Source organism: Uloborus diversus, chromosome 5 (assembly GCF_026930045.1).
Source record: "Uloborus diversus isolate 005 chromosome 5, Udiv.v.3.1, whole genome shotgun sequence".
Taxonomy (NCBI): Eukaryota; Metazoa; Arthropoda; class Arachnida; order Araneae; family Uloboridae; genus Uloborus; species Uloborus diversus.
The window spans coordinates 16474865-16489102 of NC_072735.1; the positions used below are offsets into that span (position 1 = coordinate 16474865).

At 34.7% G+C, this 14238-nt stretch overlaps 1 protein-coding gene across 1 annotated transcript in view; it reads left to right on the plus strand.

Annotated features, from left to right (window-relative positions):
- Positions 1-13418, plus strand: part of LOC129222463 (stathmin-1-A-like) — a 35071-nt gene extending 21653 nt beyond the window's left edge. Inside the window, exons 2-4 of the mRNA XM_054856976.1 lie at positions 5330-5505; positions 11989-12180; positions 13413-13418. Of these exons, the coding sequence (XP_054712951.1) occupies positions 5330-5505; positions 11989-12180; positions 13413-13418 (374 nt within the window). The remainder of the gene's footprint in view (positions 1-5329; positions 5506-11988; positions 12181-13412) is intronic.
- Positions 13419-14238: the final 820 nt, after the last annotated feature.

Consider the following 14238-nt stretch of genomic DNA (forward strand, 5'->3'; position numbering starts at 1 on the left):
CGTCTGTCAAAACTCCGCCTATGTTATTTTGTAACTCGCAGTTCTATGTACAGCTTAAATCATGGACTAATTATAAAAGTAGACCGAGCTTTCCCAGACTTGCTGATGAAAAAATTGGTTCATGGATACATCATGTGACTGGTAGGAGGCTTGACGAAAACTTTGGCAGCATGGTTGCTAAATGGCAACATTATCTATAGTTTGGCACTCGACATGTATTTTAAGGCGTAATGTGTTTTCATTATATTTTTTCCCAGGTGCAGAGATTGAACTGTTTTTCTTTTAGTTATGCATTATTTTGACATTAGTAATTAGTTTTTGATCACAGTTTTCAGTAACTTTTATTTCATTTAGAACTGCTACGTCAGCGTTGGCGTGAATGTAATGTACTAATCGGTATCTTAAATTGAAATTGTAGGTAAAAAACTTACCGTTTGCCGATTTTTTTTTAACGCTTGCATAATTAATTGCTTAAAGAGTTATTGAAATATACTGAAGAAAATGCACAATAATATCTAAAGCAAAAACTCACTATATTAACAAAATATTTACAACTTAAAATAACAAATTTACAAATCGGACTCCATAAAAGATTATTCTTCCGTGTTCCATCAATTCTATTTATTTTATTTCTCGCGGGCGTTGATCGTCTGCTACGATCAACGCCCGCTGTTGCTAGGATATCCACCAGTCACATGGTTTGGTTTATGAGCAGCAAAAGGGTTGCCATAGCTCGATCTATTCTTATTATTAGTCAATGGCTTGAATACTCCACTTTGCGGTGATTTAAGAAATTAGCCAAAGAGGTTAAACATTTATATTTTGAGCGGATATTTTGCTCTTTCAGCAGTCATTAGCCAGAGACAGCAGTGTCTCCTATAGTTTATTTGAATTGTGATCTATGTATTAACAACTTTAGTACATTAAATAAATTGTAGATAGTGCTAGAGCCTCTGGCTTTTTTTTTTTTTTTTGATGTATAAGTTCGAGATATTAGTAAAGCCTCTTTCAGCAACCATTAGCTACAGAGCCTCTTGTAGTTTATTTGAATTGTGAACTATATGTTAACAACTTTTGTAATTCATATAAACTATAGAAGTCGCTGCATTCTCTAGCTAACGAGTTTTGTTTAAAATTAAGGCATAAGTGCGATGTCAGTAAAGCCTCTTTGAGCAGCCTTTAGCCAGAGACTGCAGCGCCTCCTACAGTTAACTTGAATTTGCGAATTACGTATTAACATTCGTAGTTCAAATGTACTGTAGGAGTTTGGAGGTGCTACAGTCTCCCGCTATTGGTGGTTGAAGGAGGTAAACCAAAAGCCACTTACTTAGGATATGATTTGTCTAATGAGAATAATAAATCGTCTACTTGAAATTGAAATGTTTTCTCTCTTTGGCTAGTTTCTTAAGTTGAAAAGGTGGCTTATTAAAGCTCTGGAATTGCGAATATAGTTTTGTATTTTATGGTTGTAAAACGGGGAGAAGAAAAATAAATAAAGTTTTAAAAAAAATAAATAAAAATAAAAATCCATGTTAGTAAATGGAAAACGTCTTTTCAATATTCATTGGAAATGAAGTATGATCATCATTTCCTAAATGTATATTTGAGTATCTCTTTCCACTACTATAAGTATAAGACTAAATTTCATGTTTGAAAACTCAAGTCAATAGGTATGAAAACGGCAAGGAGCCGTAACTTTAACTCATTAGAAGCAAGGAAATAAAAAGCAATTAGGAATACTAATAACCAGACGCCAGTTCAAATTTGGCTCCAGTTGGTGGATTTTCAAGGTGCAAAAAATTAACAGCTTCCGTGTCGTAGAGTATGTGGCATATAAAAGATCCCTTGATTATTCTTATGTCATGAAGTACTCTCGGCAAAATAGAACTCCTGGTGCAGTTCCGCATTCAATAGAGCCCCAGGTGTTTTTATCTGTTAGGGAAACTGGGTACATAATTCTCGTGCTTATGGGGCTATGGTCCGATAGAGGTTCTACTTGAAAAAATGGATGCCGTTCTTTTCATTAGGTCTAAAAATGGTAGAATACCAATGCGTAGCTCAATTATAAGAAAAAACAAAACGTATCAATAATCATCAGGTAGGTAACAATTCGAACTAGCAATGTTTATGTCAACATCTTTTGCATTTCAGCATTTACAGGTAGTTATCGAAATGATGGAAACACTGAGACAAGTGTGGTGTTGGGAATCGCTACTCTGCCGTAAATGTTCTGTTAATAAAGGTGCCTTCTGACTGTAATCACTCACACTGGTGAACCCAGTTGGTGATTGAGTACTGTGGTCACTTTTGCTGCTATTGTTCGTTTTTTAGACATTACAATCCGCTTCAATACCCGTCGGTTTCTTTCACTGAGCTTCTTTTTCCATCTACTATTTTTCTTGGCCGAACTTGTCTTAGCGTGCTGTGCGTATGCTGTCATGACTTTAGATACTGTACCTCTAGAAACACCAAAAAATTGAGATGTTTCAGTTACACTTGCTCCAGCTAGACGCGCTCCAACAATTTGGCCTCTTTTAAAGTTTGAGAAGTCCGACATTTCACGTGCTTGAAAAAAATTCAAGACTTCCAGAACTTCAATTGAGCCACCATATACTATCTGAATATGTACATTGCTACTTATAAAAAACCAGACATCTAGTTTTATTCTTTACTACTTACGAAGTACAGTCAAAAATGTCACTTTTATTCACAGGTGTTTCCATTATTTTTATAACTACCTGTATATGAAGACAATCAGTTTAATGTATCAGTCTGCAAAATTATCCAGGTAGAATGAAATCATGTCGTGGACATTCGGTTTAATTTCCCACCCTAGCTAGAGATGGATAAAACATGAGGTAGTAATTATGGAAGGGAAGACAGCATAAGGGGTTTTCCGCAAATGATGTCACACTTTGATGGGGGAGGGATGTTCATGAAATTGTGAGTTTGTGACAAGGGGGAGGGAGGGGAATACAAGAAGTGTGACATCATGCATTTTAATGAGAATGTGCTCATTATAAACAACGTGACAAGTGATTAGGGGAGAGGGGCTGCAGACCCGGCTCCTGGGTTAGGCGGCCTAGGCGGCAGCCTAGGGCGGCAGATTTTGGGGGCGGCAAAATTTGAAGTAGATTTTTTTTTTTTAATATCAATATATGTTTAAGCGCCATAAGATTCACTGCTTTATTGCTAAAAAAGAAAAGAATTTAGAGAGTGTACCAGTGCTTGGATAGGCAAAAAATGGTTCAGAATTTAGCTAGAATTCAATTTACTTTTAGATGCGGCAAATTGCGTGATTTAAAAGTATTTTGAAAATATTAATATCTGTTTCAGTGTCATAAGATGCACAACTCTAGTGTTAAGAAAGGTAATTTAAAGTGTGTACCATAGTGTTTGGATATGCAAAACCCAGTCTTAAATTGAAGGAGAAACTCCCTTTAATTTTAAGCACTTTAGAATTATTTTTATTTTATCAATATAGAATTGTTTTAGATTATTACTTCCTTTTACAATAAAGGAAGTAGTGTATTCGCGAAAAAATTTCACCCAAAAATCGGCCTTAATTTCCATTTTGTCCACCCCCGAATGAATGTTGAGTTTTTTTTTCAACCCGACCACACGTGGATATGTGCCTAGGAACTTACAGACACCCGAAATATCCATTTTGACGATCCTCGAGTTAATAACAAGGAGTTTTCTCGTGACGTCTGTATGTACGTATGTATGTGCGTATGTGTGTATGTGTTATGTATGTCACATAACTCAAGAGCGGAATGTCCTAGAAAGTTGGAATTTGGTACGTAGACTCCTAGTGGGGTCTAGATGTGCACCTTCCTTTTTGGTTGCATTCGTATGCTCCAAAGGGGGTCTTTAGCCCCATTTTGAAAGGAAATCATTGTTAATTTCGATGTAAACCCACGTAGTGGTATAATCTGGCGAATACTTGGCCATATATCACCAGTCTTTTGGTCGCCAACTTGGCGACAAATTTGGCGATTTTTTTTTAAAAAATCTGGTTTTAATTTGGCCACTGTTGGTGATATTTTGAGAGTAAACTGTTGAATCATATTAAAACTGCCAGTAATGAGAAAATGACATTAAATTGGAGTAGAAGGAAGTCATGTGATGCACACATCAGCTCGTTATTATTAATCTTATTATTGAAGGGGTGGGGCGGCACATGTCAATATCGCCTTGGGCGGTATAACTGCTAGAGTCGGCCCTGGGATGATGTTAAGTAACATATGACATCACACATGTTTAGTGAGAACAGCTCATGATAAATAGCGTTACTTGTGACAATGGAAAGGGAAGTGGTTAAAGTGAAGTGTGGCACTTTGTGACAAAGGGTAGGAAAGGGAGGGGGGCTGCAAAAATTTTGAAAACGAGCTGATCTGTGCATCACATGACTTCCTTTTATTCCAATTTAATGTCATTTTCTCATTATTGGCAGTTTTAATATGATTCAATAGTTTACTCTCTAAATATCACCAACAGTGGCCAAATTGAAACCAGATTTTTGAAAAAAAAATTAAAACAAAATCGCCAAATTTGTCGTTAAGTTGGCGACAAAACTTGGCTCCCAAAAGACTGGCGATATATCGCCAATTGTCCGCCAAATTATAACACCACTTTAGTTTGCATCGAAATTAACAGTGATTTCCCCCCATAAAGGGGCAAAAGACCCCCTTTGGAGCATATGAATGCAACCAAAAAGGAAGGTGCAGAACTAAACCCCACTAGGAGTATGCGTAGCAAATTTCAACTTTCTAGGACTTTCCGTTCTTGAGTTATGCGACATACATACACACATACGCACATATACATACGTACATACAGGCGTCACGAGAAAAGTTGTTGTAATTAACTCGGGGATCGTCAAAATGGATATTTCGAGTGTCTGTACGTTCCTAGGCACATATTCACGTGTGATCGAGTTGAAAAAAAAACTCAATATTCATTTGTGGGTGAGCAAAATGGAAATTAAGGCCGATTTTTGGGTGAAAATTTTTCTGCGAATACAATATTTCCTTTACTTCGTAAAAGGAAGTAAAAAGTGTAACATCGCTTATATGTAAAGTCAGAACAAACAGCGTAAGTAGAAGCACAAATTTGTAAATTACAGCAGACACGTGTTTCGGCGTTACAGGGAACGCCTTTTTCAATGCAAAAAATAATGAGCTTATGGATGAAAAGTACTTACGTTGTTTGTTCTGACTTTACTATTCAGCACAAAGGTATTTATTTATCTTTTTATCTTATCGCTTATATGGTCAACTCCTAAAAAGAAATTTGTCGGTGTACTTATTTTAGTTTTCTTTTCCAGCCGCTGAAACCGTTCGCGCCACAGAGACCGCTAAAGGGGGTATCAAGTACGAGCTGGTTCTGTCGGAGCCATCTGTGAATGATCCCCCGAAGAAAGATCAGATCACCTCACCACCGAAAACCATGTCTGTGGAAGAGATCGAGCAGAAGCTCAAAGCCGCCGAGGAAAGAAGGCTTGTAAGTACCCAAAACTATCATAAGCTCCTTCAATTTGAAGATTTAATAGCTCATAAAAGTATAGGGGGTGTGGTTGTCCAAAAACCTGACATCCTCTAACCACAACTTCTTTAAAAATAAAAATGATTTATAACATTTTTTGAGCAATCACGATTCCTTATTGTTCTCACTTGACTGTTTTTGACGTTCCTTTGATTTTTCCCACTGCCACCCTCCGCACCATCACCGTCGACCGGGTCCTCACGATGCTGCACCTCTAGCGAAAGCCGTCTCCAGGTTGCATCCATGTCCTACACACACGCGCATACATACACAACTACGCACACACACACGCACACATACACACACACAAACACATACACACATACACCTACATACACATACACACACGCATACATACAGACACCTACACATACACGCACAAAAACATACACACACATACACACAACTACCCACACATTCAAGCCTACACACAGACACAAACACATATGCCTACACACATACACACACCTACACCTGCTCACACCTACACACACATACACACACCTACACACACATACACCTGCACACACATACACATACACACATGCATACATACAGACACCTACACATACACACACAAAAACATACACACACACATACACACAACTACCCACACATTCATGCCTGCACACAGACACAAACATATGCCTAGACACACATACACATACCCCCACAGACAAACACACACGCCTACATACACACACTCGTGATTGCGAAAAACGTAATTTGAATTCAAGATGTCAAAATTCAAATTAATTTTTTTTTTTTTACATTTTATGCTGTGTTTTTTTTTTTTTTTTTTTTGGAGGTGCTAAATATAGAGAGCGAAAACAGGGTGAGTCGTACACTATAAAAACGATTCAGAAACGTTCCTGGAAAATAATGGGCAGCTGATGTGCCTAATTTCTTCCAGTAATATATCTTGGAAAACCAGGAACGCTTTCCGCTAAAAGTCAGTAACCTTTCTGAAATTGATCTTGAAACTTTCTGAAGAAGTGCGAAATCGCCCCTGTTAAAGCCAGCCACGTCTCTAGACCATTCTAGAAAAATTAAGTAGGTTTAGTGTAATTGATTAGAACCTTCTTGATTTACCAAGAAGGCTCCATAAAAATCAGAACGACCGCGGCCAAAGCTATGCAAGAAGGAACCAAAACTATCTCTTGTCTGCAATTCCTGCCTTGCAAGGCTGTAGCTATTCATTGACTTTTTCACTTTCATTGGGAGCTTAGTCAATCTGGACAGGCCGTAAACAATCTTAGGCCGATAAACTTAATAAAAACGCTCATTCAATCTTTCTTTAAACTGGTTGCTAAAAATATTTTCCACAACAGTGTAAAGTCTGCACGCGTGCAACTTGTCGCGATTCAGGAAACTTTTTTGTGAAGATACTTGTTTTTACGGGGAAATAGGTGAAAACGTGTGAAATCCCGATACGTTCCACGGAAATAACCAGAAACGTTTCGGCATTTTTTTACAGTGTAAAGACGCACGGTAGAAATGAAACTTTTGTACTGCAGGGAAACAATTTAATCCTTCATCAATAACTTTTGAATAGCATACATTGTATCCATCATCCATTTATTTATATAAAAATACTAGAGGACCCGACAGACGTTGTTCTGTTCAAATTTTGTAAATTGAAAAATTTCAATAAACTATCAAGTGTTTGAACCGTTCTTCTGAAAAAAAAAAAAGTTTAAAAAATGTTTTAAGCTGCTTGTTGTCAGAATGCGTGCATTTATTACAACTTGATTTATCTAATGCCCACTGAGCCGTTGTTTTATTAACTATTTTTACTCCCGTACTTGATGGTTTGTTCCTTCAGCCATACTCAAAGGATAAAAAGCGTCCTCATGTATTAAGTGTAAAAAACTAACTACCCATCTACACCAAACGGGAAATCCCGCTGCAACATCCACTATGCGAAAAAAAGGAAACAATAGAAAGGATATCATTTTAAAAAATGATAAAGGTAAAAACAGTTATCTGAATATGCGAAAATCACTCATCCCCCCCTCCCGAAGTAAAATAAATACATTCTTCAACTAAAATGACTAAAAACTCTTTAAAAACGAAAATTTCCTTTAATAATGTACTGATTAGTTTGATAATCCTTAAAGTGCTCTTGACATTGGTGCCAAAACTCAGATGGATTTGAGCCGAGAAAGAAATGTTGCTAGGTACGGTACTTTTTAACCGACTTCAAAAAGGAGGCGGTTATCAATTCATACCGTATGTATGTTTTTTTTTGTTTGTTTGTCCACTCATAGCGTCTCACCTAGTGAACCGATTTTGATGATTCTTTTTTTAATGGATAGGGGATGGCTCAACTTAGGTCCCATTACTTTGTTTGACCATATTTGTTCTTTAGAAAAAAAGTTATGGGCAAAAAACAGTAAATTTTATGCACTTTCCCTATTAAATGATTTTGTAGCGAAGTTCGCACTTTTCATCTGTGGATAACGGTGGTTCAGTGGTAGAATTCTCGCCTCCCACACGAGTGACCCGGGTTCAAATCCCGACTAGGACAAAGTGAATTTTACTAAAATTTCGTTTCTACTGTTTCCCGTATTTTCTCGAATCTTCTATTAATTTTTGTATCTTTCCAAGTCTGGAAAGTTTCAGCACTTTCTCAAGTTGTATATAAGGAGATGTAACGTTCATTCGTGGTTCTAAATAAAGATCTCGAGTTGAGACTAACGAGTATTCGCTTCATTTGGCTTTCACATTGTCTTCGCTATCTTCATCTACGCGACAATAGGAAACTCATTGTTATAAAAGTTTGGTGCCATATAACAGTAACATTAATAGTAATTGTAATGATAATTTTGAATGAAGGCTTCTCTGAAGCAAGCATCAAATTTCTTCAAGGGATATATCGATAATGAGGAATCTGGCGCTGTCGTCTCATTTTTGGCGTAAATAATTTTATTTTAGTAACCCTGCTAATTTATAGTAACCCTATGTGAATTATCAAAATCTTCCTTTCTTCAGTGCTATTGCTCCATAGTAGGGGTAAACCTAACCTGGAAGCGAGGTGATGCAGTGATTAGGATCTGCTTAGCTTTTACAATGCTACCATTAGGTTTGACTCAACTACTCTGTAGTATTTTTATCGTTATCATCTATGCCGATAACAATGATCGGGGCTAAGTAAGAAAATACAGGATTGCATCATGAGCAACTTAGATGCTGTGGAATGTAAATTAGTTAGGCAAAACGTAATACTTAAATGGTTATAATTAAATTAACTACGCATGATTTCCAGAGAGGAACAAAGATGAGTTTTTAGTGCCAATCGCTTAAAGTTTAACGCGTGTCAAATTTTTTTTTAGTATGGAGCATTTTTAAGAAAAAAATGTGAAGTTTCGAGATGGTATTATTTCTGAAATACCTACATTTACACTAAAAAGAATGAAATAAAAAAATTTTGAAAAAAAATATAGAACCGACTTCAAAATTGCTCTAAAAAGTGAAAAATAATTTTATTCTTTAAACACCATCGATAATGCTTTTAAACATAATTTTTGAAGTTGGCGCAAAAACGATAGATAAAATCATTCACAGTCATAACTCAAATACAACTGTAAATTTAACCAGGACCAGTTTCTTCACTATCACATACATTATGCATTGATGACAGCATATTTGAATAGCGATATAAATGTTTCGTTCGTAACTTTGGATGCTTTTCTGAAAAAAAAATATGAACGAAGCATGGTTACACTGGATTTTACGTTTTGTTTTTGCGCCAACTTCAAAAATTATGTTTAAAAGCATTATCGATGGTGTTTAAAGAATAAAATTATTTTTCACTTTTTAGAGCAATTTTGAAGTCGGTTCTATTTTTTTTTTCAAAATTTTTTTATTGATCATTTGGTTAGGTCAACCTGAAGCACCGATCCGGTCACATGGTTCAACTACACACGTTTTGCGTGAACCTTCCAGTACTTTACTTTGAAATATATCACGGGAGCTAAATTCGTTGCTTTCAAGAGAAATGAAGGCTTCTCTCTCTCTCTCTCTCTCTACGTTTTATCTATTCTCAATTGACATATCACAGTAGGAAATTTCATTACAAAAATTAGAGCTGGCTTTCTTATTGTCCTTTGGCAACGGGTTAAATATTTTTTTCATTTCTCGTTCAACAATAGGTTAAGATAAATATTAATCATTTGGGAGAAATAACCATCCAAAGTTTTAATTAATTAATTAATTAACAAAGACATTTCCGATTTGATCCATCGCGCTTCAAAACCATGCTTGCCACAACTTAATTGCACACAAAAAATTTTATCAAAATCGATCCAGCCGTTTAAAAGCCTTATGGTGACAAACGTCCGCACAGAAGATTTTTATATATTAAGATGTACATTTGTTTCACGGAATCATATTCTTCGTTCTTAAGAGAAATTGATGTTTTCGTACACACAGAGGAAAAGATGTAAATACGGGCATAAGTGTAAATATGGGCATCCCTCCCCAGTGACTAAGGGAGATACGGAAGACTGGCGAGCCATTTACTGATATAAGATAGAAGAGTGCAGTTGGAAACATTCTACTAAGTAGTGTGAATGCAGCGTGAGTTTCTGTGCAAATTGGTGTTTTTTTGGACTGCTAATTTCATGTTCTTACGTTGAGTTAAAAACAATTTCACAGTGCTATCTAGAAAGCGGAGATCTTAAGCTACTTTTAGAAGCACACCTTTAGTCACGCACGCTTTTACGTTTCGTGTGATAGTGGCCATTTGTCTTAGGTGTAGTTGGTGTAAATAAGGGCCCCCATTTAAAGAGTGCCGATAACTACACCACCTCTTTTTTTAACAACAAAGTGTCTGCTATGGTGTCCTATATCCAGGATTCGAAAATATCCGATATTTTAATATATATATATATATATCTAATATTTTCAATCAGCACAAACTAACCTTCAAAATAGTAAATACATCCTTAAATCACTCGTTTTTTGTATTATTACAATATATAGACTTACAATTAAAGTTTCTTTCATTATTTAGATCTAATATTTCATTTTACCTTTTAATCAATTTTAATGGACTTAATTTAGCTTTAGCTCTTTACTCATTTTTCTTTTGTAAGCTACTTTTGCACAGTTATATGATTCAGTAATAAAACATATGCATTAGTCGGTGCACAGTCATAAACGATTTTCTTTTTTTCTGGCCAATGTTTAATATTTAATTAGATACTTTTAATGTGAATTAAAATTGTTACATCACTCCTAATTTTATGAATATAAAATACAAGTGAAAAAAAGAATATTATATTACTTTGTTATGTGAATGATGTATTAATACATCATAAAAATTTTGTTCAGAACTTTTGGGTATTTTTAATAATAAATGAACAATAACTATGATTCATATAATTTTTGTATTAAAAATACCGTAGTTGGAAATATAAATATCGAAAATATCAAAATATCATGATATTTTCAAAATAAATATGGGGTATATATCCTGATATATATCAGGATACATATCGACTGATATATATCGGCGAATCCTGCCTATATCAAAATTCCTATGTCTGTTATGATGAAGTAGCGTATTTTGCTTCTTGATTGTGATTTCTCATTAACTCTACTGTCTGACCACGGATTGTATGGAAAGACAAACATCTGTTTTACAGCCGGAAATGGACGAATCTATTATTTTTTTGCGATGCCAGTTTTTGCAGAAGCAGAAACTCATTCAAATGAGCGGAATACCGTCATTAAATTTTTACTTTTTCCCTTCATTCAGATGGATTTGTCTTACCTGGACGTTTGAAAATTCCATACAATCCGTGGTTGGACAGTATGTTAATGAACAATGAAGAAGCACCATAACCTAGATGCAAACCATGCTAGACATAAGAAGAAAGCGACGTTTAGCCCCAAGATGGCGGGCGTGTCGCTACTTTATGGAAGGTGACTTCCCTTCCAAAAAGTAACATCAACATTGCTCTTCCTCTTTTCCACATTCCACTTATGCTCTCAGCTCATCTGAGTGCAAGCAAGATGTAATTAAACTTTTATTCATGTTTTCCATGTTCTGTACTGTGCTTATTGCTTTCATAGGTTTAAATACGGAATCATGTGTCTGTAATGGTTCAATTCAATTTACATTATATGTGTAGGTAAGAAATGATTTGCCATTCGTACAAATCGCAGTTTGAACTGCCTTCTGGAACGAATTGTGTACGAATATGGAAGTTTCACTTTGCAGTGTTTTCAAATGTTTGTGCACTCGTGTAAATAATTCTAATAATTATTTTTTAATTTTCAGAACTGTTATAACAGTTCTGACACCATGTAGTCTACCATGTAACCTACATAAATGTAGGTTACATAGTTGTTGCACAGTTGAGTGCATCTTTATACCACATTACTGTTGTTACAACTTTTCCCATTAATTGGCTTTTGTTCTTCATATTTTAGATGTTGGAAGCTGAGAGACTGAACCAAATAAACGAAAAGAAAAACAAACTTCAAGAAGCCAGCCAGAAGCGTCAAGAATTCAACAACAATTTTATCCAATCCACGAAGGAATCTCTGGAGCAAAAGATGGAGACTTTTGAAAATAACAGGGAAGCCAAACTTAAGGCTTTGCAAGAAAAGCTTAAGGAACATGTAAGAAAACCTACGTCTTCATCTTTCAAATCACTCGCGCAGATTCAATGGAGTAGTTTTCAAAATTTTAAAAGTATTTTTTTCTGAAAGAGCATGCTTAAAAACATAGGATCTGACTATTTTTTTAAATAATTTGTTTAAGTTTAATATTAAAAAAAAAAAAAAAATACTTAAATCGGTGTGCTTTCATTGTTTATGTTTCTGCCAATGACATCACAAATGAAGAAATGCCATTCAGTGCTGCCACCCATTCACAGAGCAAAATATTTAATTCGCAACTTTACTCTCGTGCATTGGCAATGATATGGTTGATAGCAAGCGTAGAGCGCAATATGTAATTCGCTTTTTGATTATCACAACGTGATAGAAAGATGTGCCTAAGTGCATCATTTGTGATGTCATCAAGACCATGCTTTGTTTGAAAAATCGGACATTTTGAAAAATTAATAAAAAAAGAACTGTTGGGGAAATGAAAGTATTTTCTGGATCCATGTTATTTTTTTTTTGTTCATTATATCAATTTCAATGACTAAAAGTAGTACTTTTGACTGAAGGAAACCACCCCATTATACTGTCGTATGTATTGATTGTTTTTGGTTTAAATCTGGATTTAAGAACGAATGCATTATTTATATAGCTTTAAAAAATGTACAGATTTTTTGGAAGCTTGATCTTACGTCCTACATTACGCTAGGATGTAGCTACAGTTTGGTTCCAAATACGAGTCATTCGTGTGAAATCAGTACAAATTAGACTTAATTTCAATTACTCTCACCAATTAACCGCAATTTTTTATTGCATCTTTACTTGTTTGTATATAATTAAGTATCAATGGTTTGAACATAAGTTATTTGATATGGATTTAAAAATATTAGGATCCCTCATGGAGTTACATATTTTTATGGAGTTACGTATTTTTATTCATATTTCTAAGCGTCCAGCAACAAATTAATCTTGAAACTACCGTTCTATTCCCAAAGAAAAAGATACAGTAACACAGAACAAACACAAAATGAAACAATGATCCTAAAATTGTAATTCTGTTTTCAATTTGAAGACAAAAAACTTTTTTTCCCATCATTAATACAAATGTAACATAGTGAACATTCAGTAACCCAAATTAACTATCAGAAATAAAGAATAAGACGCACCTTGTTTGTCGACCGTAAAATTTAATGTGGCTAACTGGGAACATAAAATGTACTTCTTATTCTTCTTAAAAATATTACCAGGTTTAATGTAATAACTTCCTTTTTATTTCACTTTCAGAATAGTTTTTATGGACAATATAAACCATAGAAAATGTTAAAACTGTTTTTATGTGAAATTTAATATTCAACTTTTACTTTGTCTTGTTGCTGCATTTCATCAATCTTAAACCACTTTTTAAAACTAGGAGACCTAATATTCTTCTTTTTCCTATAAAGCAAAACATTTTAGAGCCTTTGCTAAAAAATGTGTACACTCAAACCTGTTTTTGTGCTGTAGATAAGGACCGCATGAAAAAAATTGCATAAAAAATAGTTCAAAATTACACTATTAAGCACTCGTTTTAAAGCTAGGTAAATCAATTAAGTCCCAATTTGTGTGAAATTTTCAAAGACCGCACAAAAAAAAAAAAAAAAAAAAAAAAAGAAAGAAAGAAAAAGGAAAAAAAACCCGCACAAAAACAAGTCTGGGTGCAGGGTGTAGTTTTTTTATTTTTGATTATACACATCAGCTAAAATAATCAATAACTAAATGTGTTTACTTCGATGCAAGAATTAAAGTTAAGAACAAAGATCAAAAGTGACGGAGATTGGTTGTACGCTTTTTACGAGAATGACCTATATCCATCATACAGGGTCACAATAAATAACTTGAACACACATAATACATTATAATTTTAAGGCTAATGAAAATATTACGACCCAACTTCAAAGTAGAGTGCTGGCCAAATCATTAGACTGAAGAGTTTTTTATTTTGTTTTTTTGTACACTATTTATACTAAAAAATTATTTATTTTACTGTTAAAGTACAATACATACTGTACACTGATTATTACGTCATTTTAGCAT